The sequence below is a fragment of the Bombus terrestris genome, chromosome 13 (assembly GCF_910591885.1).
Source record: "Bombus terrestris chromosome 13, iyBomTerr1.2, whole genome shotgun sequence".
Taxonomy (NCBI): Eukaryota; Metazoa; Arthropoda; class Insecta; order Hymenoptera; family Apidae; genus Bombus; species Bombus terrestris.
Window position 1 is genome coordinate 7,693,365 of NC_063281.1, and position 26,587 is coordinate 7,719,951.

The 26,587-nt window shown below is 43.0% G+C and overlaps 1 protein-coding gene and 1 long non-coding RNA gene across 16 annotated transcripts in view; one reads left to right on the forward strand and one right to left on the reverse strand.

Annotated features, from left to right (window-relative positions):
* The window catches only part of LOC100644032 (tensin-1), a 180,520-nt gene that overhangs the window by 70,969 nt on the left and 82,964 nt on the right, over positions 1–26,587 (forward strand). The window contains exons 1-2 of one of the 15 annotated variants that reach the window (XM_048411615.1): positions 19,187–19,328; positions 24,991–25,444. The exons of 6 other annotated variants lie outside the window; for them this stretch is intronic. In XM_048411615.1, coding sequence (XP_048267572.1) covers positions 25,397–25,444 — 48 coding nt within the window. In that variant the 5' untranslated portion in view covers positions 19,187–19,328; positions 24,991–25,396. 8 more of the 15 variants (XM_048411616.1, XM_048411614.1, XM_048411617.1 and 5 more) reach the window with 8 other exon arrangements.
* LOC125386245 lies at positions 16,382–17,524 on the reverse strand. The gene is made up of 3 exons (XR_007226220.1): positions 17,373–17,524; positions 17,246–17,295; positions 16,382–16,533 (listed from the first exon to the last, which is right to left on the reverse strand). It is a non-coding gene; the product is annotated as an uncharacterized LOC125386245 (long non-coding RNA).

A 26,587-nucleotide genomic window follows, 5' to 3' on the forward strand; every position in this document is an offset into this window, starting at 1 on the left:
AACGCCCGATAAATAAGCCCGTTGCTGTCTATACATTACGATATAAATATATTCGCGACGGTGTTGCCCGACGATAAATCAGGAAGTGCTCGTATATAATTCTTAACGTCGTCGGTGTAACAGCGGGTTGTTAAGATTCGACCACAAATTTTCTTGCCGGTCTCCGTGTATTTGGTGGGGTGTCTACCTGCGGCGATAGCGATGGGCTCCGTGCACGCGCGATGCGGAGCTCTCCAGTCCGCGAACAGCGCTCCAACGCGAAGGACGTGGGAAAGATCGATTCGTCGCCGTTGCTCGATCCATCGAGGATTTCGTATTCCACTGCCCCTGGCATCTATCGCGATCGATAACGTAAAAACTCGTCCAGTGATCATCACGCTCATATATACCGCCTAAATCCTTCAAATTCTTTTTAAGATCGTCCAAAGTTGCTCGAGGAATTGAATTTTACCATTAACTCGAAAGATATCTTCGTACTTTAAAATGTTTATACGAATCGAAGTATAACACGATTCCGGGACACGTCGAGTCAAAACATTTTACGATCGGTTAAGTGAAGTGACGTGCCGGAACCTGCTGGTCGAGGAAGCAGTGTGTAGCTGTCTCGGATAGACGATTTCAGTGTCGAGGCGGTTACAGAGGCTGTATAATCGAACGTTGGATCGATCTCGCGATAAAATTCCTGAAACGGTGTCGTGTGCGAAGCAGGCACGAGCGAAAGAAGCATGGGGAGGAGGGTCGTCGAACCCAGGAACACTTGCGCGAAATTAGTAACGGCGTCGATCGTGCCGTGACCTTGACCGGCGTTGACCAGCCTAACGAAAATCGAGAGTGGTCCGTCAGGTACGAATTGTACGAAGGGAGAAGCTTGGACATTGGAGAACCACGAAAAGAGAGAGACGGCGACGAGGTGGACAGTGCGAAGGAAGTGAGATGCGCCATTTTCGAGAACCGATGCGAGAAGGTGAACGATCCTTGGAGCGTTTCGCCGCAGACCGGTAATGGGATACCAGAGGTGACGGCAAGATGAACGGTCACGGTTCCACCAATGAGGTACTTGCGCCACGTTCCGTCCAACAATTTCTTTTCCTCCTTCTCTGACCTTTTTTTCCCTCCGTTTCTTAGCCATGTCGCCCGCGCGCACGCGGTTTCTTCTTGTTGCGTTCTAAATTCGCCGCGCGACGGACCTAGGGTTCGTGCACACCGATCGCGAGAGAATGGCGAAGGTCTCGATAATGCGAGCAATGCTCGAGACTTGGTTCTTGGAAAACTTTCATAGGATTGTTCGACAATTACACGAGCGACAGCCTGTAAGAGCCGAGAACTCGTAGAAATTAGTATTGGCATGGCATTGAATTTCTTTTATTTGTAATTCGATGAGTCTTCGTGAAATTTGTATATATATACAAGGAATGTTTTAAGTTTGCGGTTAAAGGAAACGGAATGGGTAAGAGGTTTTGCGAAGTTTACCTAAATGCTTTATCGAATTAGTGTGCACGAGCCCTTATTATAGCTGCAGCAAAGACGAGGAATTCTTGACGTACACGACGACGTCTTATGTATCCGCGGCTTGCATGACGGTGTCCGAGGTTTCTGGTTCGTAGATATTCTGGATAACACTTGCCACTTGCACCCAACTTTCTACTTTGCGAATTCGAATTTACATTTATCACTCGCGCAGGTTCGTGCTCCAGGCTTGGGTTTCTTTTATGTTTAAATCGTCAACGTATCTTAAATATAAACGAGCGAACATCTGCTTACAGGTATAATCCGATTATTTATTAAGTATTACGAATTCACGTTAAAAGCACGGAAATGACCAACGGGACTTATCGATTTCACGTTTATCAAAAGCTTCTGTACTACGTTGGATTTGCTTGACATTCACATACGAAGCTCGCAATTTCTGGTTGTGTTTAAATGAGAAAAAAAGACGGAAGGATAGGGTTGATAAGACTCTCTAAGTGATTAGATAACGTTCACTGGCAGGTATGGCACTGTTTGCACGTAAAAGTATACGCACATCTTCTTTCACGTTTGAGAAATTCGTCAGAAGTTTTCAAGTCGTTTCAATTATCTTCAAGTTACGATGTTATATAACTTTCGTCAGAATAACGAAACGATCGTATTAATGGAATGGAACGATGACGTTATTTAACTGTAATTGTCCGTAAGTATTGCTGATAAAGCGGTATCTATGTCAGGCAATTTTAATTATCGAACGAAGATAGCGACGAACGTTGAAGCGAGTGGTACGCTCGCGATAGCGTTCGCCTACGTACGACGTTGGTTGGAATTTCGATGGTCGAGCTACCGTGCTCGATATATCGGGGCCAGATGGGCTTTCCATTTTTTTTCCACGTGGCCAGATTGATTGGACGACTCGAATGGCCGAGTCTTTCTCCCTGGCTTAGCGCCAGCTATCGCGATGCATCGAGTGAAAAGCGTTCGGCCAACTCTTTTTTTCGCACGCAACTCGCCCGTACACCGAAACGCGAAGTTTCTTTTTCCCTGTGCATTGTCCCCGTCGTACGCGGTCGTTTGCGAGTAGTACATCGATAATCGTGCTTCCTGCGCAGGCACTGAATATCTGTGTCGCGTTTTTAGCATAGTTGCTATCGCAGTTGTTTGCTCTTCGAGGCGAAGTCAAATTGACTGCCTTGAGACTCGTTCCTTTTGTCGTCGGAAACGCGACTTGGAATGTCGAATATTGATTCTGGTTTTAAAAAGCAGACTCGAAGTATTGCGCCAGAGGTTTTCAGAGTGATTTATGCTAAAACAACACGGAACGGATAAGTATAGCGAGATTGAATGAAATTTTCAAACGCATATATCGTCAGTGCGCGTATAATTTTTCATTCGTAGTATCGAAATTTGAAAAATTGCTAGAGGTTTTCATTTACACCTTATTTATGTTTGAACAACAACGAAAAGGTACATCTGGCGATGCCAAATGAAATCTCAATAATAAAATTTTTAACTTGAGGAAGTAAGCGCGTTTGCCGTTAAAGAAAGTTTGAGAGATTGAGTAAAAAATATTGGCAAAAGTTTTCGCTTAGATGTAATTTATGTTCCAACGGCGAGGATCCAGTAGATACAGTAACATTGAAGGAAATTTTGAAATACACATATACATGATCGTTTCGATGATGGAATTTTTAATTCACAGCAGCAAGCGTGGCGCCATTAATCTTTGGTAATCATGGCCAATTAATTGATATGCAAACGAGCTCGAGCACAAATTATTGCGAACGATGGCGGACCCAGTCATCCGATGCTCGACCCTTTTCCTCCGTCCTTCGAACGTCGTTCCACCTTCTAATCTTCGATTTAAGGAAGAACAGGCTGCGTACGTGATTCCCTTTTGTAAAACACCGCGAGTGGAATTCGGTTAAGACCAGTCAAGGCTCCACGCGTTGAAATTCGCCAACGAGCCGAAATAGTCCTTCCGAGAATCGCGTTTAGCTTTTAAGGTCGCGCATAATGTGTCTTTTAGCTGAAATTCCTCCGGGCTTCTTGATGTATTTCTCTCTCTCTCTCTCCCTCTCTCTCTCTCTTTCTTTCTCTCTGTGTACTTTGCAACGGGACGTTCCATGCGATATACAGCAATCTGTCCAGGCCGCTTAAACACACCTAGTCGAAAGTTCCGCCAACCCATGAAATATTCATGAAATTTCACGAAGAGTACGGAATACGATGTACTTATTAACAGTGGCGTTCAACGCTCTATCGGCAAATTAGAGCCGTGAATTAATCGTGTGTCCCTGGTTTCGCACTCGATTCGTTAACGAACGTATGTTTCACGCGGACGAGTTACGATTTCGTTACGATTTCAGTGTGATTTCGTCGGAATTTTATTGCAATTTCGGTGTGATTTCATTTGGGCTTTGTAACCGGGACACGGTACGATTAGACAGCTTTATATTTCTAACGACCATAAGCGTAATAGCAGAATAGCTGCTCGTGTCTATTGCATCATTAAAAGCATAAAATTCTTTCTATAAAACTAAAAAAACAGCTCGGTAGTTTCGTATTTCCAGCAACGGAATTGCTCGTGCCTGTACATTACATCATCAAAGATATTAAAAGTTATCGAATCGAACTGCGTCATCCCTAGGAAATTGTAATGACATTGAATCGTCTGTTTATCATCTGATTATAATGTACTTGAATGGTGGAGCGATATCCAGCTTAACGTTAGTTGAAACAAAAATAAACGCCGCTTCATGGCCAAGGGAATAAGATTTCTTGACAAAGTTCCCTCTGCGTCCGAGTTCGCGGAAGTTGTCGGAGGACTCGAAACTAACTCGAAATATCTCGAGGATTGGCGGATGCGTTATAAGGTTTAGGAAAGTTCGCAGCTGCGGCTCGACTTTCGAGATGTTCTTATTGCTCGAAAAACGCTTCGATAATTCCCTCGCGCCGGAGCTGGTACCGTTGTCTCTAGCAAAGCAACGCTACAAATTCCCCCGTTATCTTGGATATTAAACTTTGCAAGCTCGCGATTCCACGCCTTCGCTTTCCTTATTACGCGAAATTACCACGACAACCACGATTTCTCATCGACGAGCACAACCGCGAGCCTGTTAATTTATACACATTGTCGAGGATCATTAAGTCAGGCTTCGTAAAAAGTACCAATAATTCTCTCCTCGTCGGCATCTCTTAAAAGATCGTAAAATCGTTGCCACGTCTTCTTTTCTCAAGTCGTTAAACGATTCCCTCCAGACTGATTCGTGGCACCAACTCGTACTTCCTGCAGCAAAACTTCCGTTTCCAACGTTCTCCTTCGCAACGAGACTAGTGTTTGATAAAAAAGGACCAGATGAGTGAAAACCGAGAAAGATAGCAGACGATGAAGAGGGTGGATCCCTGTTGTTTTTGTCGAGTTAACCTCGGGTTACCAGTCATAACGTTTTACGATCGCAACTCCGTCGGAATCGTCGCACTATCCGTGTGGATGGATCGTAAGGAGCTCGTAAACGACTTGCATAAAATTGATTCGCCGCTGTCGGCATCGCGCGTACGACATCGCTCGTTCATTGGCGAAACCGGCCGGTGGAATTTTTTTCGGTTGGTCCCCGAATTGAACATCGAAATAAATTTCGCGAAAGTGGGAGGAATCGGTGTGGATTATGCCCCGGTTTCTCTCGCCTCGCGAAGGACCAACCACGCTATTTCGGAACAGGTCGAATTGGACTCGACCGGTTGGTCCAGCGACCGTATTATCAGCCGTGGAATTTAAAGCGAGCGATTCGGGAGCGTTGGAGTCACTCGTCGATTTAGATAACAATGTCGATATCGGTTTAATCGGGGATCGTTTAAAACGAAGAAATACGGGACACCTTCATTACGCGGTTCTCCAAAGAGCCGATTGGCAGAGCATTCTAATTCCGCGGAATGAAATTCTGATAAGATAGCAGTAACTTCGCGTTTGGTCGCCTCATGGCCGTTTGTCGGGTAAATAACCGGGGTTTTTATCATCTTGAAATTCACGCGAGATGTTGCTAGTGAGAGTATAAGAGATTTACGAAGTTTATTTTCGAGATGGTGTTTATTTCATTTGATTTGTAGAGAGAACTTTTTACCGTCATGCACACGGTGATGTTATTTGGAGTACAACTGAAGTATCGATATTAATAGGATGCAACGAGAAAGGGAGGGAAGCAATAAAAGAAGAAATGAATATACACACACACATACTACTAGTTACTATGATTTTCATAATAGTCAGGTTTCCAAACTTCTTAGCTTATATCAAGAACTCTCATCGACATCCATTCATCTTGTCCCCTATGATTTAGTCGAACCGGTGATCGTCGGTCAGCTGGACAGTTTAATAACGTGGCACGGATCAACTCGAATGCATAAGTTGTTGGCGATGTGGTCGCGAAGCTACGGCATTCCGGTAGTTTCACGGAGGACAGAAAAGCCTGGTACGTGGGCGTGACGACCACATGAATTGTGTCTCGCCGTGAAACGGATCTCCTTTGTCGAAAGGTTGGCCGCACGCGTGCGTAAGCGTAATGCGTATCGGGGCGCGTGCAACGCGAACTTTGCTCGAGCCGAGCAATAAATTGATACTGTATGCTTCACGCTAGGTCTGAATAACGGGGCCTCGTGTGAGCCTCGGGTTTCCATTGCACAATAAAATATCTTGCCTTGAGAAATAAAAATTGATTAGGATTTAGATTCGATTTTGAAATCAATTAGATTTTGAAATCAGCTCTGTGTTAGATACAAAATCGTACAAAGTTTCTGCTGCTTTTTCACTGAAGATTAGATGTTTCTCGAAGAAAATGAAAAGAATTTAACACCTTTCACTTTTCTAAAAAGAGAAAAAATTTTAATTTTCCCTATAAAATAAGAAAATCTTGTATTGCATTGTGAAATTGTAGTTCGTTGGCGTTGCACTTTGTCTTCGTGCAATACTTCCAATATTTTGGTATTTTACTTGGTGTGACTCACAATGGTAAGGATTTTGGTGATAGATGAAGTTAGTTCTACCTTGATGTATGAGATTCCTGTCACTCTTTCACCTCAGCATAATAACTCAGACAGGCGAGTAAACACGTGTTCATGGTAATCGCGTAAATCGTCGTCCGAAAAGGATTCTTCTGAAACGATGGTCGGGTTCACACGCGATGAACGCGCGTGTACACAGTAGGTTTGTGGGATAGGCCGTGGGCACATGGAATTATTCGGTCGGTGGAACGAAGTGCTAATGAATATTGATGTGCCACAGGTTCGTTCTGTCCGAGGTCGATGCATTAGCGTCATTAACACTTGCCTGGCGACGAAAGGAAAGAGCAAGCTGAAAAAAAGAGAAATCCAGCCAGAGAATATCAGAGATCGCTCTCGAAAGACGATAGGCACTCACGGAAAAAGTTTACCATTTCCATTCTCGTTAAAATTGCTAATGTCTGAAAAAAGGCTTTCATACTGAATAATCGTTCATACTCGATACGTATTATCGGTAAATATTCGTACTATGTACGAATTTAAATCACGATAGCGTATCGTAATCGCGATCGCAGGTGATGCGGAAAGTTCGAAGTCAAGTAATCGACAGTAAGCAGCATCTACATGGTATCTAATCGGTGACGGGTTGGAGTTAACCGTGAATCTCCCTGGTGTGGCATTGGACGAGCTCGGGACGTGACCAATTGGTAGACAGCGAACTATTTAATGCGATTAGACGTTAACCAGGGTGTGGCAGTGTCTGTCCGCTGTCAAATTTTCTGACCAATGAGATTCTTCGTAGGCTAGATTCGTCAGTCGATTCGGTAGTCAGGTCATCGATTGTCTTGCCTTTGGTCAGTCGATTGATCCAACTTGAGTATTTCTTGCATCGTGTTACATTTATCTTCTCTAAAAGATTGATACAGATAGCTGGAGAATCTGCTCGATAATTTTGCGAATCGTTCGTTTTCGAATATATTTCGACGAAAGTCGCCAGTTAAAGGTAACGAAGAGAGTAAGAAGCTAAAGGTAAATCAAGACCAACAGTCGAACCAGAATGTTTTCTTACTTTATCGATTACCTTTAAAGAGAGCTGAGGAACTTTTTCTCCTGTAGATGATACTTAACTTTTCTACCGGGACGATCCCCGATTCGTTGGGCGATTAAGCCTGCGAAAGAATTCCCTCGATTATTTGAAGTTTACTCAGCGAGAACGCTCCCTTACTTTCTGTTCCATGAGAGAATCGAACTTCGAGTTGATTACCGACGTTCCGACTTAACGCTGCCCGGTAGAAAGGAACGAATCAACCGAGTCGTAGATTTCAGATGAGCTTCCAATACCCGACTAACCTAATTTCAATCGAATATTGAAGAAACCCGAACGAAAAGAAGAAACTTAAAATTGCATGGCAGGTAATTAATCCTATCTTTGTCGAGCGTCGTGTTGTCTTGATCAAACTGTTCCAAGCTTCTTCAAACAATGGAGCAGACACAAACATAAAACAGGGTTTCTATAAGAGAATTGAAACATAAAATCAGAGTGTAATAAAGATTCAAATACGACTCGAAAAGCTTGCGAACTTAAAATATCATCCTCGCATGCTCATACTCCAAAAACACCTGTGTCATTTTTCCGAAGATTCTTTTTCTACACGAATCTCTCTGTGAATGTCCTATGTATCGTATCCTATACTTACCTGACTTGTGAAACAAAACAGTTATACTAATTGTCCACTGAATGCTGCATTATAAATGATTTTCCCCTGTGTTAACCCCCGATGAAGTCATTTTAATGAAATTTCATCATATTCTGCTCACGATTTCAGCAAACACAACCAACACAAACAAAGAACGATCAAGGATAATCGAGCAACGTTATCTGTCGAGAAATGGAGATAAAAGTCTTGCATCTACGCCCTTCTGTCGGAACGAACGTTCCGCGGTGGTCGTGAAATGACGGCGAAGGAATCGCTCTATTACCAAGCCGCTTATACGCCGATCTATCGTGTCCGTGAGCGGCAGTTAGTCACCGGCTAATATCACGTTGTCCGTAGTTGGAACTAACGTGTACTAGTCTTGGAAGGAAGAAAGGGATCCTAACAAACGGCGCGTTAGGAAAACCGCCGCTGGATCGGTTCCTTATTATAAACGTGGCTCCCTTGAAGCGCCATACGACGCTAATTACAAACTTTCATTACGAGTCACGCTCGACTCGACGAATGGCGGGACGATCGCGTTATAGCCGGCATCCGCGGCCAGAAACAGGAACGAGCAGTCTTTGGTATAACGTAGAAAGGAAGCCGGATAATGATTGCGACTATTAATCAGGCTGGTCGCGAGTTTTACGCGGTGTACACGCATCGATTAGACTGCTCGCCTGCGTGCCAGTGATCCGCGTGGGCGATCTACCGACTCGACGATCTACGACCAGTTTCCAGACTTTCGTGTTACTTCGTCGGAGTCAACATCGGAGAAATAAAGACGAAAAATGGATAGCTGGTGGCTCTGTGCGTTGGTTCGCGAAGAACGATTTAACGGAGGATAGGCTCTTATCCAGCGTGACGAGCGCGAAACGTCGTTTGACGTTAATTGCCGGTACTCAAGAGGGTGAATGATTACGAACGGACGAGATGAAGATAGCAAGAAGGTTGGGATTCGGATCGGGAGATTATATACGATTATTAATCAACCTCCATGAATAAAGAGAGAGGCAGCCACCATATCGATCGGAAATTCCTACCCCCGTGGCTTGTAATTTCTGCGTATGATCAATGGGGAATCGGTCGTTACCGATGTATGCATGGATATCTGTGCTTCATTAGCCTGTCCGTGGTTAATGCGCTGATACCAAAGGGGCACGCATGGAATCGTGACGTTCGCCGATGAGAAATCGTATCGATCCGTGCCTCACCAAGATTAGCTTCAGTCCAACCGAATTTTATGGTCTTATCGACGTGGAAGATCATTTCTAACGTAGTATGCTATGGGTATAATGTGATCGTAAAATTTCATTAGAAGCTAAAGTTTACGAGAGTCGGAACATGTACCTTGAGATAATTTTTTTGAATTCGAGGACTTCGAGTATCATTTGATAAGGTGCATTCTAATCTTTGACAGCTGCCGATGATTCAGTTTTATTAATGCGATGATCGTTATTAAGCGAGAAGCAATATAATACCTTATGCTTTTGATAAAAGACTGTAAGCAACACGCCAATTCAGCAATTAATTTTGCAGTTCAGGATTGAAACTGCTTCTACAAAATGTATAGTATGGTATTCGACGCAATTATATCGTTGGGTATATCAATAAATGATTTAACTTTCTAAGAGACGAATTTACAGTAATTATATAGTAATTTTCGAAGAGAAACAGTATCATTATTGAGAATGAGATAAACTATTAATGAATTTCCTACACCCAAGAACATTGTCTCAAATGTAATTGGAGCTAATTAAACGCTTATCTCTCTATTATCTCTCAGGAGATTAATGTTTTAATTTACAACTATAATCGTTTCCACAATCTAAAATTCCGTAAAACATCAAAATATTTAACAGCAGGCTTCGCTTATCTCTTTATCACGTTGAAATTTCATGGACAACTAGCACAAGATCAGACCCTCCATCATGCCAAAGGACCGAAAATCCTAGATCATCGATCAGTGCAAGCCCAGCCATCAGCCTCGCGTCGGTCGTGTAACAAGAGCTGGATTAAACGAGGCGGATAGAAGGTATCATTTATGGCGTTTACGAGGTACCTAAGCTAATTGCCAGGCTGGGGACTAGCTAGGCGAGAAGAAGCCGGGATAGGCAATTAGAAATATTAATCAGCCTGCGTCGTTCGTTGCCTGTAGGCTCGACTTTACGGTGGAAAATCGTTCGAGTTTGTCCATGTTCGGAGTAGTTGCGTGCCTCTGGTTGTTCATTGTGTGCATCTGCGCCTGGTGGAGGCATTCTCGCGCGATAAACCGGTAACCACACGGCCGTTACACCGCGAACACCATGGCCACTTTGTCGTAGCATGTATACACCCCACGGTAACCTTAAAGCTACGTTTACAAGTGTCGACGGGCACGAGAGGATTCACGCTGGCTGTCACGGTCGAACGCCTGCCTCTGGCGCGAATTGATTTAACGACGTTCGAGAAACGATGATGCGTTCGATATCTTCCACTTCTTCGGCTCTTACCTACGAAGCTTGTGTACCATGGTGCCTGTATAGATGTATACAGGAAGATGTTTTATGTTCACTGGTAAATTCTTTCAAATTTTTCAATAACACGAGAGCGCCGCCGGATCATCTCCTTGTTGATTGGTCCGGTCTATTCTGGAATAACTGGTTCAGATTGTGGAATCCGATCTGCTTCCTACAAAATATATATTAATTCTCTTAAAAGAAATCAGCATAAGTTTGAATATTATTGCACTTTGTACGATTCCCTTTACCGTTTTAATCGAACGATTATAATGCTTACGTAACTTCTCACTTTTCTTATCAGTCGCCTTAGTTGCCGAGATAATGACTAAATCGTATCTCGCTTTGGATCGTTATGGGATTATGCGTATACTTTCTTTGTAAATGAATAAATAAGTAAAAAACATCGAAGATATTGCTTTTGACGTAACAATAGTTCACTCAAGGATTTCTAGGTTCCTGTTCGTTCTAAGAGAAGTTTCTATTGTTATACAGTTCTATTCTACTTAGAATTGTGAAGAGTTCTTCTTAACGTCGAAATAAGACGCAAGACTCTTTTATTCGTTAGCGTACTGTAGAATCTCCTGAGAAAGACGAATGGAAAGAAGGAAGCTGAAATGTACCGGGATAAACAACAAGATATATAGCGTTTAATATTAATTCGAAAAGTTTTATCTGCGAAATTAGAAAGGCTGCGAATGATCTATGTGTCGGCAAGACGCTGAGCATTATTACGACGCATAGTATCCCGCGTCAGCAATTTCTTGCCGCCGGTTTCTAGATCGATCTGGCCGCTAATGCGAAGGCAGATTTATCGCGGCGCGCATCGCACTTGTCGAAGCCGACCGATGAGAAATTGCCCGCGACCAATGAAAATCAGAACGTGCCGTACACGCGTACGTAACTCACCAACGATGCATCTCTTTCTCTCGTAATCAGGGTGAAGTGAACCTTAACGAGAGACAAGCCGACACGACGATATCTGCCTGGACGTTTCCTGGCGGCCAACATATCGATCGATCGTTCGTTACTTCTCGGATCTGCATGTACACTCACGAAATCTCTCTCTCTTTCTCTCTCTCGTTCGATCACCTTTTGTGTCAACGACAACCGGAAGAGAAAGTGATCGAGATAGATTCTTTCGAGTGGAAAAACCGCGACATCTTGTCGCACGTCGGATCGATGATCGCCACTGCTGAAAATATGAATGGACATTCGGGAACACGTAGGCGTGCAGAACGCACTGACGTAACCGTAATTCCCTCGTGGCGGAATCGTTGATCCTTGCAGATGATAACGACGATCCCGTTATGGTGACCAGCGTGTCGCTGTAAAATACCCACTGTTGTTACACGGTTATTTTACAACCGTGCCGATCTCACCTCTCGAACCATCGTTTCCTTCTTCTACTTTCATTTATTTTTTTCTTTCCTCTTTTTCTTTTTTGCTTTCTTGTTTGACTGGTGCGGAGAAGATGTTTCATTACCATAAGGTAGCCAGGGAGAATCGTAAAGCGTCTGAATTATTTCACGCTCGGCATCGAACCCTTTTAAATCTCCCCTTCTGCTCGCCGAGCGTCTTATTTACAAGGTGGCCGTCGTTTCGTTCGCGATAAATAATATGGCCAGCCGCGTTGTCTTTTGAAAAACAATTAATTATCTCGCGTTCTCCGACGCAACGACCCAGGACCAATGGCGAGAAATTTCAGAGCGGCAAAGAGGAGAGAGATTCTTGACTGGCTCGGCCTGCCAATTAAACGGAAACCTAGACGCGAAACAGTCCGCCCTAACGAGCCTCGTTTGCAATGACAACGATGAAAAAGGTGGCCGTGTTGGAACGTTCATTTGGAAGAAAGCAATTCGTCCACTTTCGTTCTTCACCTCTGTCGGCTGGTTATGTTAATTCTGTTTGTAACTGTACTCGTATCCCAACGTGAAACACGCACTCAATGGCGTATTATTTTGTAATTAATCGCCTATAAAAATGTCACGGATAAAATGGTAAACCGTGAGTTTCAAAGCGGTGGAAAATAAATATCAGGAATTAGTATAGAGAAATTGAAGTGAATGGAGGGATTTAGACCGACACCTTTTCACAATTGGAACAGCTGAATAATTCAGAAAGCCACCGAAAGATTAATGGCTACTGGGCGAGTTGAAGAGATTCGCTGATGTAACGATCAAGAAGAAACGCGAGGTTTCCTGAGTGTTGCTCGCATTCTTAATGGCAGGCGGCTAGGGACCGCGTAACAAAAACGTAACACGCGGCCACAGTTTTTCAAAGGATCGCGCGGCTCTGGCGAGCCCTGATTGGCGCAGCAGATACGTCCTCGTGGTGATCCCGACGACCTTGAAGCCGTGGCTACCATAACATCGGCGAACAACCTCACCTGGCTTCACCTCTCATCCCTCCGCTCTTCTTCTTCTTGTCAGGCCTCTTCTATCTAGAAGAGGCTGAGATCTCTCAGCCTCCGCCAGATTGATATTAGGCATCACTCACAACGGGGTTTTCAATCATATACGTTTAATTCCATTTAGTCTGAATAATTAATATTCACGAAGAGAAGGGTACAAATTCCTAAATTGCCCGTGACCGATTGCAGAAGGCAAATAGCGGTTTGTAATACCTTTGCAAAAAATTCATTTGATGTACGGGATAAACTAAAATACCTGCATAGGAGCTTGAATACTCGTGGACAAAATTTTTTACGATATAGTAAAGTTCTAAATTGAGGCATTAAATAACGATGCCCATTGATGCAATAATTATTCGTAAGAAAAGAAAACACGAAGCACAGGAATTTCAGTAAGAAGGAACAAAGCAAAGACGTCAGGAAAGGAGAAAGGAAACATCAAGGAAATACCAGTAAAGGAATATTAGCAATAAAGAACAAACCAAGAAAGGAATTCTAGAGAGAAAAAAGCATTGAATGGATACCAGAAAGAGGAATTCCAGCAATAAAAGAGCAAACAAAAGGTACATGGAGAGTCTGCAAGAGAAATTTCAAGAGCAGTATTAATACTTACATTAGAAAATGAATGAAAATAGACACCACAGAAAGAAACGAAAATAGCAGCGAAATACGCATCACGAAAAGAGATTGTAGGAGATTCTAAAATTCCAAAGGGTGCATTCCAGAGATTCAAGAAAAACAGCTATGAACGCGCCAAAGAAGTGTAAAGTCGTCGATATAAAAATATGACACGTTATACACGAAGTGTATACGACCTGTAGTTTATATAACTGATCGATCGTGACAAACCAGAGAGGAGAACCCCTTGATCGAAGTGGCCTCCTCTTTCTCTCACTCGAGACGACGACCAACACTTGGCCAAAGCTAAAGTCAATCGAGTGCAATCGTTCGTTCTTTTCTTATTGCAACGATCGTGCATGCACAGGCCGAGGTGCCGGAAAAAAAATGTTCGTCGCGACGAGTTCCAGAGAGGAACGCACGCACGCTTGATAAACCTTCCGACCGAAAGAGAGCAAAATAAAGAAGAACAAACACGATCGGTCGGGTGGAGCGCACAGCTCCGACCAGGCAGTCCCGTCGAAGTGGGTTAAGGCGTAAAACGTTCAAGATGTGGCCGAAGAAAGTCGTAACTCAAAGGTGATCCGGCCTCTCGTTATTATTCATGACGCAGAATTGGGTCAGGGAGTCTCGATCGATTATGTTTGATCGTCCTCGAAACAAAATTCGTGGGATCGCGTCTCATCCTGAAAACGTTGCTTCTTGGAAGCTAAAAGGATCCCAAAGGATCGTTTCCGTTTTTTTATCTTTCCCATTTGCATAGACGAGGTCGTATATGTGGGTCAGTAGAGACGTCGACTTGTGCAGCCCCTTATCGATCGTACCTTATCGAGAGTAAACATGGGATAGCTTTGGTTGTACTACCGCGAAGATAAGCGACGGTCTACCGGGACGACCGAGAATTCATTCATTCTTTATTCGAGCTACGACGGCAAAGACAAATCCCGTAATTGAGCGAGAAGAGGGGCTTTGATCGGCGATTAAACGATCAACCACCAGCTTTATCGCCTCTGCTAAGCTCGGCCGGATGTTGTTGCTCGTTTGCTTGAACGGTACCGGGGAACGATCTGAATGATCGAAGGCAGTATAGTTGGGGACAAAGATTAAAAGATGCTTTGTTGTTCGAGAATCTTGCGAAGCGAATCTTAAAGCACGCATTGAGAAATCGGGTACACGAGAAAGAGTGAAAAAGAATGCAAAAGACTGAAATTCTCGTAGAATTTATCAACATCGATTTCCAAAATTCTGAAACATTTTCTGATGTATCTATCCGGAATTTGATAATAACAGGAAATCGCGAGCTATAACGTTCGCTTGAACAAATAATCTTTCGAACCCGTAAAACTGTCGAGAGCTATTCTCGATCGACTATAGTCCGCTTCAAGATCGTGGGCTGTTCACCTCGTCGTCTCGAAGGTCGAAAGAATGGAAAACGAAAAGGTTACGGGCTCGCCCGTAGTGTTCGTAACGCGGTGAACACTTCAGCTTTGATACTTCAACTCCCCGCAGATCAACCAATCGGCTCAGCCACCCACTTTGGTTTGCCACCCACGTGGGTGTGTGTGTGGAAGCAAAGTATACAGTGTTCTTTGGTATTTGCATTCCTTCTCTTGGGTCTCTGTCATTCGAGTATTACGATGGTGGCACGAAAAACGTATGATGTCTGGCACCGATCGTCTGATTCTACTTGGAATAAAACCTGATACTTTGTTTTCTCAATCCGTAACGAAATGAAAAGATTTTCTATGCAAAGTGTCCATGGTTGTAGGGATCATTTTTTCATACATTTTGCATTTTGCAATGAAATTCAAAGTTTATTATAACATTTTCGAAAGAGCAGCTCAACGTTGTACTCGTTTGTTGATTCGTAAAACGAACGACAGTACGAGTGTCAAAATCCAAGCCATAATAACGTGCATACGCGTGCAAACACCGAGTGTTATTCGTGATAACGTTCATGGAAAAACTGCTGCTCGACTTTACGATGAACGATAACGGTGCATAATATTTTACACCTCGACCGCGAACCACAGTCGCCGATATATTCTTCCATCTAAAATCCGACTTCAGGCTAATCGTTAACTCGTGCAAAAAAATAAGTTCATCGCCAAGTAATTTTCACTTTGTGTATCTCTATTAAATTCTCCAACTCGCAACAGCACTCATAGCTGCACCCGCGGATGTCAATGACACTTTCGCCAGCGCTGTGCAAATTAAAATTTCCCCTGAGTCATCCGTTTCTCAATCATCTTTCACCAGCCGTTCTTCAGTGAGAACAATAACCAAAGGCAATCATTTTGGGACTTTAATTGTCGTTGAGAGCTTTAATTAAGCAGTGGAACACACGACGAATACCAGCCGGCCAAAGAAACAAATTGCATTCCGCGAACAATCTGATCGGCATGCAATTATGCCGCAGAGACAGGTCAGTGAAACAATGTCTCATAACTCAGAGGCGACTTCCTTATGACTCCATTGTGCCGCGTCCTTGCGCAGTGGTCGACGTTCGCAACTCCTTCGCCAGAAGGATGGCCTCGATGATGTGTGTCTACCCTTTGGGGGCCGATCCTCCCCGAGCCAGTGTTTACATATGTCGGCACAGTCAGAAAGGAACTCGTTCTCCTCGTGCAAACGATTGTGCATTACCCGTCGGAGTATCACGGGTTACACGCGCGTGGGTCGCACGAGGGGAGCCTTTTTCCGCTTCTTCCACGCTGAAATATCCTGTACGTGGTCGGCAAACGTGGGTGTCGTGCCCACCTTCTTCTGTTCGACGCGGTTCTCGCTTGGTACTTCTCCGACTTTCCTTAATGAATTCTGCACTGTGATCTACGCTGCTTGGAATCTTCGAGAAAAGTGTGATGGATTTAGTGGATTAATTATTCGGCCTTTTCAAAGAAAATTGGAGAATTTTTGTATCTACTCTTCGACATAGACCGGTATATGTCGAATTGTTATTAGTAATTTAATCGATTAATTATGAGAATTTTTCAAGGGAAATTTATAAATTCTTATGTACAATTATTCCTACCTTACGGTACATTCTTACGATAAAGATTTGGAGTAGAACGTAATTGTGGAATTATGTAGAAGAAATTTTGTTTAATTTTTCGTATTATGTAGAGCAAATTTTGTTTAAGATTCGCATAATTCCATGAAATGAAACTACTTCTATTGACGCTGTATCCGGGGCATGTACAAAGCATAGAAGTAAGTAAAGAGAAGTTTAAACGTTTGGAGAATACAATGGCATTATATTCACTAATTTAGTGTAATATACAATTTAAATTCCATGTTAAAAGATCGCCAATAAGTATAAATAAAAAGAGCTGCCATCTAATATAAGTAACTAAAACAACATCGAGTGGAGAAAGCAGTTTGTGCAAAATTGTAATATTTCCAGGTTGAAAAGTTAAATTACATTTGAAGATAGTAAGAGAATATGATAAACTCTGATATAATACGACTAAAAACCATATTATACAGACGCTACTTGCTGAGTACTCACATGTTATTAACAGGACAAAATTTCATTTAGCAGGTTGTTTGTTACTTACCAGTATGCTTCGCCATGCTTCAACGGAAGCTTTATAAAATTTTCCGTGTACTGCAAATCAGGTTAACCAAATGAGTTTCAACGTTGCAAGTTTTGACGTTATTATATGAATCTCGGTGTACAGGTACCTCGATACTCGAAGGTTATCTTCATTTTATAGTTGACAGGACGAAAAATGATTAAAAGCACAGATAGCTGATATCTGTACAAATGCTTGTCACGAAGCAACTGTTTAATATTCGCACGTGCAGGCTGCACTTGATCGTACCCCCCACATCTGGCTACGGTAGACTCTGCCGATCTTGATTACTCGGTTATTGGTGTTATCGCAATTTCCGTTCCTGCGAAGGCCGATTGTTAAAGCGTTCGCCAAGACGCTAATAACGTATTACGTTCTCTTTCATTGGCAGCAACGAACGGCAACTTACCCAAGAACCGGTTGTTACATCAATCTGGAGTGACAGCCCATTCAAAACGAGGCTCCGTACAATTTATACATTCGAACTACGAAAATTTACCTTCGTAATGATCAAAGCCATGAAGTTGCATAGATGAACTTGATAAATACTTCTCGATCTCTTACCAATTTGTAAATTTGCCGATCTCTGTAAATATCAAACCGATGCATCATAAAGTTGCGCAGGCAAACCGTAAAAGTATTTCTCCGTCACTGTTTAATGTCTGAACAATCGTTCAGTCAACTCATAAATTTGTCAATTTTTCCAAATATTCAACCGAAACATCACGAAGTCGAACGGAAGAGCTTCAAAAATACCTCTTGATCATCAGGATATCGAATATCAGATTATGAATGGTCGAATAATTGCTGAGACAAGTCATAAATTTGTATTATGTTCGTATTTAATCTTTTCAAACATTAAAAATCTGCTTAATCTTTCCAAACGGTATACTTTAAATTGGTATATCACGAAGTTGCATAAACAATGTCTAAAAGAAATTCTCCATTAGTTTTTAATATTTGAGCGATCATTCAACCTATAAAGTCAATATTTCCAAAAAGAAGGCAATGAAAGATCCCGAAAAATTGAAGACGACGGGTGGTAGAATATTCGTGCAGAACGGACGAACTGGGCCCGAGCCGGACCAATTTCTTGTCCATGAGTTCATAATTCTTGCCGCCAAGCACAAGGTCCGATTGGTTACGCAAGCACAGCAGGCGTTCAATCCGCATCGCTGCGACTGCAGGAACTTCTACTGCAGTTTATGGTCTCGTCCCCACTCTGATCCCTCTCGTCCACGTTCCTGCGCTCCGATCTCTTCCTCGATGCCCGCGACATGAACCACCGCGACAATATTTGCGGGAATTACGAAGATAACTGCGGCGATAAAGAAGGAAGCGAACCTCGACGATTAGAATCGAGCGGCGCGACGTTTCAACGCGAAGACTCGTTATGAAGATTCATCCTTTGAAGATGTACAGCCTACGACCATTCTCGTATGAAAAAAGAAAAAAGTTCCTAAACCTTCAAAGTTCCTAACACTGATCCACGTTGGAAAAAGTTTGACGATGTACCATAGTACCATAGTACCATAGTATGTACCATGTTCCATGTACCATAGTACGATGGAACAGTTGGTAGAAAGTTTCTCAAAAACTCTCCTTTATAACGCTTAAGTTTCTCGTAAAAGTACACCCAGTTGAGCACCCAAAACGACTGGAGTTGTTCTCGTTTACGGAGTTCTAGTTCAATTTCGATTCCCTCGCGAGAAACTCGACGAGGAAGAGGTATATAGATGCGATCTGCATTCGCAACGAAGTGATCCACGACAAAGAGGTCGTTGGAGCGAGGAGAGCCGCGTGTACCAGGGGAACGGCACATGCGACACACGGTCTAGCTTCTTGTGCCGCGAGATCTTCGCGCGGTCGGCCAGTTGCGGTACGCGCATACGTGTAAGCGCACGTTCGTCGCATGAGAGGTCTCGAGACCACGGGCATTTCCGTAGTAGCGGAAAATTGCCAGTTCCAGCTAACCGTAGCCTGCCACATCGCGTCGTTCCCATTCGAAAATGTGATATTCACGTCGATGTGCTGTGTTTGTAGTTTACCCGATCTTCAATACCAGGTCTCCAATATCGATGTTTATACGTTTTCCACTCGTTTTATACATCACAGGTCCACATGAGTGGCTGTTGATTCATCGACGAACCAAAAGTGTCGGCCGGAGATTTGCAAACGTCGAACGGTGTCGGTGAACGATTAACCCTTGTGTCGGTAAAATTGGCCCCGTTTGATCGAATTACGCTCGTTCGAAACGTCGTTTCGTTAAGTCCTCGCGAGAGACTCTCGGTGCGTTTGCTTTTACGAGCGGGCAACGTTCCACGATAATTAAATTGCATTTGAAGAGGGGCACAGGGGCGGCCACCAGAGAGCACTATTAAAATCGAGCACTCTGCAGGAGCTTTCAATTCAATTAAGCCGATCCGTCGATCTCTGAATCGGCGAGCTGTGTCATTAGCATCGTGACGTCACTCGTAAAAAATTTTATTGTTCTGTACGTCGGTGGTGCGGCGGAAACTGAAAAATTAAGGAAGTTGCAAGCTCCCTGGCTACGATATCTATACGAGATAGTTTGTACAGATTTATCTCTCGGAGCAATGGATAAATATTTACGAAGAATATCGCCGGCTCGTACGAGAGGACGAGTTGGTGATGAAGCAGATCGTGCGCTCCACGATCTGCTGCTCGCCAGTCGTAGTACGCGGATACATGCGGGAGCACGTAGCGTACAGTTCCGTCTTCGAGCTCGTGTGAAACTCGGTTCATTTTGCGTGTTTTCGCGTGCACGCGCGTCAAACGATCCATCGATTGCTCATCTCGCGAACGAGGTACTCAATCGTTCTACTTGATCGAGAATTCAGTGTTCGGTCTCCCGTGATGAATCACTCTGACGAAGTTACGATTTGTTTCTCTTTTCAACCTCATCGACCATTGTTAAGCGAAGATTCGAATTTTTGATAAGATACACGCTGTTGAAAGTAGCGTAGATTCATGTGTGATGATATTGGTGGAATTGGATAAAACGGCTTAGTCACTTCTAGCAGATTAAAGTATACTGCGTAATCTGCCTGACTAATTTGCAATCTTGACGTCTCGGACCTTGTCGTAGGTACTTTAGGTTCTTGTAAAGTAATTCAACTGTAACCCATTAAGGGTTTAGATCGTTGCAATTTAATATTGTTTTTTTTAAGGTACGAGAAATTTATGAAAATAATCAGAGAGAAAAATTTCTATGTTTTAAAAAGAAATAATTTATCATAGTATTCTTCATATCATACATAGGTATTCTTAAACTTTTTCAAACTGCATAAGATATATTGAATAAATCCTCTCATACCTGTAACGTTAGAAAGCAGTACTTGTGATGCAAATTGTCCAAGAGAACAAATATCGTAAATGGAGCGTCAAGTTGTGGCAACGTTGAATATGATGTGTTATTCGCTTCGACACTAGTAGGTTCTACATTTTCCAATGAGTTTTTTTAACCTCGTAAATCGCGCGACCTTGTCAAGAAAGACGCGCGTAAATTTACAATGATCGTCGGGCACGCGTGGTCAGAGATTCCAAAATTATCTTAGAATCTAATGCGTCACGTACCATTAATGTTAGAACCTTCAGGCTAGCGAAAACAACCAATTTATAATTTTTCGTATACCACGGAAATATTCGAACACTTACCACAGAACATTTCTATGAATATGCTATGCACGTTATATAAAACCTCGCGATATTTAATTAACAGCGTAATACGACACGACTGTCATAATCGCAGTGGGAAAATTTCAAGCCAATTTACCGCAAGTGTTATAATATTTAAGGAAGTGTTAGGATTTATAATGCTGGCTTTTTTAGACATTTCCATTATCTTTCATAAAACAGAGGAGGCCCCCTCATTGTACATTCTTTTTCATATAGCTCCATTCTAATTCCCTTCTCAGCCGTCACTAATTCCAGTGTTAAAATGGCTGAAGCAGACATCTACGTTTCAAAGTAGAAACTTGTATGTGGGGAAACGTTCGATTCTGCTTTCGGTGGCAGACAACGTATACTTCCACGTCGATGTTTATTCACCGCACGACGCGTGCAGATGCTCGCAGCGCGCGTGTTACGAAACTCTCGATTGTTCCTCGGCGGCCCGCGTCGATTTCGCAACGAACCGACGACACGAAATAAAAGTTGCCGCTGTGTTGCTCGTTAAAAAGCCACACGGCGATATTGTTTTATCGGGGAAACGTGGGTGCCCGCGGTGGCACGATAACGTCGTGAGAAACGGGTTATAGCACGCAAGGCGCGCGCAGGTGAAGCCAGCGTATCGTGAAACGAAGCCAAACGATCGGTTCCTGGCTCTGCTTTGCCGAGAGAGGAGGAAGAAGAGCCACCACCACGTCGACCCGGGTAACCTGAATTTCTTGCAGAAGGGACAAAGCCGTTGTCACCGAGAACAAACGGCGTCCAACGGTTAAATTAGAACCGTACACGAGATCTCGCGAGCTTTTCAGCCGCCGGTGCAATCTCGATCTCTGCCGAGCGAGAGGTCGTTTATCCTCCCTCGAGCTATGCGGCCAAGAGATGTCCGGCTTCGTTCTCACGTGGATCTCTTTGCGAGTTTAGAACGTACAAATGCCGTCGTTGCAAGACGATCAAAAAACCCAGAAGAATTTTCACCGTTAAATATTATGGGTTCGCTCGGAATCCTTTTCTTGAGTCAGGGGGTATAAGGTTCAAAGTGATTTTAGGAGCGAAGCCTGTGAAATTTGATATGAGAAATTCGCAGCTGGTGTTTGATGGTCTAATGATCGTGATTGGTAGCTAGGAAAGTAAAGAATTTTTTAAAGCGTATTGTTTCTGGAGAAGATCGAGGAAAGTAATCTATATATATTCTGCATTGTATCGAGAAAGTCGAGTTTCCTTCGAATTGGTTAAAATTACCGGAATCTTTTTAGGGTAGGGAATCATAAGTTTCAACTGTTTTCTGTGGTGAAACCCGACTGTAAAATTTTATACGAGAAAGGGGCTGGTATTTGATGATCTAATGATTATAGTTGGTGGAAGAAAATACAGAACTTTTTAAAGGATACTGTTCTTTGGTATTGGAAAAAAAAGTATTGTAGAAAGTAACCAATATTATATCGATGTAAGATCGAAGTTCCCTTCAAACTCTTCGGAAGTTACGAATTTCTCGAGACCAAAGAATTACAAGTCTGAACGTTTTTCATAGCAAATCTTGATTATGAAACGCGATATGAAGAAATTTCAAAGTGACATTTGGTAGACGAATGATCATGGCCGACTATAGAGAAAACAGTGAATCTTTGAAAAAGTAATTTGTCTCCGGTATCAAAGAAGAGGTTGAAAGAAATGATGCACGTTGTGTCAAAAGATGAAAGTTTCCCTCGAGAAGCTTGCGCGACAAATAGAAATTCGACAAAACGATCTAGAAGCGGAACTAAAAGTAGAACATCCTACTCAAAATGAAATAGCTGGCTGTGCTCTCCAGACAGCTCGATATCATCGAAGAGTGTCTGTCCAGGACTGAAAGTTTCCGTTTAAAGTGCGGTGGGCAATATAAAGAATTCCACGAATTCCTGGACGAATTTCTTTCGTTCCTGCGTGTGTGGTGCAGCTTGGTTCGATCATTTATTTGTCTATACTCACGGACAGATTGGAGAATTTACGAGACAGATTAACGATACCGCAGAAAGTATCTCCGGATAGATCGATAAGAATCTCCGAACGAGAATCGGTCAGCTCGAACTCGTGAGAATCTCGATCATACCGATTTCTCCGGTGTCATTGAGAAACCATACACGTTTTATACGCCGTCCTCGGTATCAATGGCTGGCAGATCGAAATCCAGTACCGGTCTGAAATACGAGATGCCACCGGCGGAAGTTACCGGTCTAAGGGAGGAGAGAGAAAGAGAGGGAAAAGGGTGGGAAGAAAAGACTGGTAATTTCGCGTGGGCGTTGAGACCAGTTACGTTGGAAGGCTGACAGGGTCTCCAAATAGCAGATTGGATCGAACGCTTGGAATTCCCCGGTGAGGGATCGATCCAATTTAATTAAACTCTTGCCGAATTCCCGGACACCTCGCTCTTACACGACAATGGAGTTACGCACATAATCCCTCGATCATCGTTTCGCCTTCTCGCTCAGCCAATTCTTCTTTGCGTCTGCAATACGTTATATTGAGTGGAAGTTTACGAAGATCTTATTCTTTCTGGATGATAAGATTGTTACACGCTCGAATTACACACATAATCCTTCACCTTCGCACGAGTTCATATTTCCATTATTATTATTATTCCATCTATTATTATTATCATGGCGATAATAAGATTATTGTATACGTGTTGTACATATAATCTGTCGTTTCATATTTATATTAGTTCATCTTGTTTCATATCTACAATTTGTTGGAATTGTGGATAGTTTTCGAAAATCCGAATCTTCGACAAATAAAATTATTGTACTCATATCGTGCACAAAACTTATCCATTCTTTTCCACGTTTATGAAAAATTCTTAAAGATCTCTTTCGTCGACGACGATGGAATTATTGCGTTCGTGTTACACGCTGATACTTCTTCGATTATCGTTCACATCTCCTCCGCAGTCTATTTCTCCACCACCTCTACAATTGGTGGTAAAAATTCCCGAATATTTCGTTCTCCAACAACGATAGTTGTCGCGTTCGATGTATGTATTGCCTCGATCATAGTTTTATCATGGCGCAAGATCATTTTTCTTCCGCCTCTACAATTCATCGTGTTCATGAAAAATTCTCGAAGATCTCATTCTTCGATGACAATAAGACCATCGCGATCGTGTTCGCGTTATGCATATGATCTCCCGATCATCGTTTCGTATTCTCACGAGCGTATATTTCTTCTGCCTCTATATATTACCATGAATATTCCAGAATAATTTGTTCTTCAATGACAGTAGAATGGTCGCTTTCGACTTATAAAAAATATAATCTCTCGATTATGTTCTCATTACGTCTATGATTCGTGGGATAAAAAATTCTAGCAGACTTCACTTTCTTCGTCGGAAATAGGATTGTCACGTTACGCGCATAATCTCCCAAGTACTATCGTTCCACTTTCTCACGAGTCTATTTTCCCCGCCTTTGCGATTCATCGTGAAATTACTAAATATTTTATCCTCCAGTAACGATGCAGGTATCGAATTTAATTTACACGCGTAAGTCCTATCAATCATCGCTTTGTTCTCACACAAATCCATCATCTTTTTCTGTACGATACCTGATGTTCGCCAAGAATTCAGGAAAGTTTCGATTCCTTCGATAACAATAAGATTATTACATTCGTATTACGCGTATAATCTTCCGATCATCCTTTCATCTCCTTGTAACTCCATTTTACCTGTATTATTCACGTTCATGTAAAATCTGCAGATCATCGAATACTTGGATTAGATCGGCACTCGGCGTTTGTGCTTCGTCAGAGCGTTTTCATCGGGAGGTAAAAGCGGCCGTTTCACGGCGAAAGAGGACACGCGGCGAATCGATATCTCTTTCGCAAGGACCTGCTGGCCTATCTGCGCGAAGTCACGCGAATTTAGGGCGTGGAATTGCGGACGAGCGAAAAATTGCGATGCAACTGCCTCTTCGAGCCCCTGACATGTTCGTCAAGGACGGAATATAATTCGTCGTGCTCGCGTTTCAGCGGCGACGATTGGTCACATCCGTCGATTTCGTTTGCAGAATCCATCGTGACGCGTTCCGTCGTCGATGCGACGTTTCGTTAATTATTATCGAGCCAATTCGTGGATCGAACAGAGAAGGGAGAGCCAGTGACACGAGACCAGTCGACGCGACTATGTCGACTCGAACGAAAAGCGCAGACCGATCGTGCGATACGGGCATTAGCTTGCGACCTTCTGTCGCATTTTTCGCCTCGCGTCATCGACTATTTGTGTATCTAAAAAGAAGTAGCGAGTTCTGAGAGCGCGACAGAGAGGTCTACACGGAAAAAAAGAAGAAGCGGAGAACAACAGTGGCTGTTAAAGAAGGCTTGTAAAGAAGTTCCGTCTCGTCTTGGTTCGAGATCGAGCGGGCTGAGTAATTCGGTTGGCTTCTGGGCAAGTTCGATGCGAGGAATGCTCGCGGGATGAAGGCAAAGCTGTCACGAAAAGAGCTGGATCATCTCTTTAGCGAGGTATTAAAACAGGCATCGTAATAGTCAATAAGTTTTGTTTAGCTGGAATTTATTAGAAATTGTTTATTTAGAGACATGAGCTCGATTTAAACCGTAATTTAAGCGTTTTAGGCGTTTTAGTTTTATCTAGAGCCTTACGTAAAGTCAGTAGATAGAGAAAATTGGTCGGCATAATAAAAAGATCGGTAGCTAGTTAAAAAAAAAAAAAATAACGTGAACCATAAACCTGAATAGCACGGCAGTATATCATACTCTTGAGGTCACTATGTTTTTGCAGGCAGCCATTAAGCCACGTGGCTTGTACGTCATCGAAAGAATGCAAATTGATGTTTCAGCCGGAACAAGGCTGGGGTATCGTAGATAAATAATTCCTACGGTTAAATGCTAGAGCGATATTTTTCGAGCGAGAGCTCGATCGCGCATTAGTGGCGAGTCGTGGCCACGATCATTAATCAATTTCAGTTTAAACGTCCCGTAATTACGCTCTATCCAATGAAACGCGTCGCGTCACGGGGAACTCCTACGGTCTTCGATAAGTGATATTTTCCTATCGGAATCTTGTATCTACTTTTTCTTGAACGACGCACCAGCTAATTGACTTCGAGATATCTTCGGCAGCGTTTCTAATCTACCCATGGCAATTAATAATAATCCAACACAATATGTAACGAACTGAAATTTCCGGTGATAAATCGATTACACGGTATGCTGATTTCCCTTAAATTAATTAGGTAAACCGGACGGAACGTATCGTGTGAGGCGATCGCGTCAAACATTGGCCTAGGGAAAAGTTAGTCTCGCGTTTTCTTTCTTCTGCTCTCGTGTTTTCCTTTATCAACGTCGATATCTGGCCATTGAGATCACGCTGTAAGATTAACCGTTATCTATCACGTAATTCCTGTTCGCGCAACACGTCCACAAGGACACCCGTATGTCGATATATGCACGTGGAGGAACTCACTCGAGTGACTTACGAGCAACAGGGAAATTGATTGGATCGCATTGACGCCTATGCAGCTGAACGAGAAGCTCTCGACTAATCTTTTTGCTCGTTTCGCCCGATGCCACGAGTGATCTTTGTTGTCGTTGCTCAAACGACAGCGTGGATTAGAGACAATTAATTTTTTGCCGGCTCGAACCCCG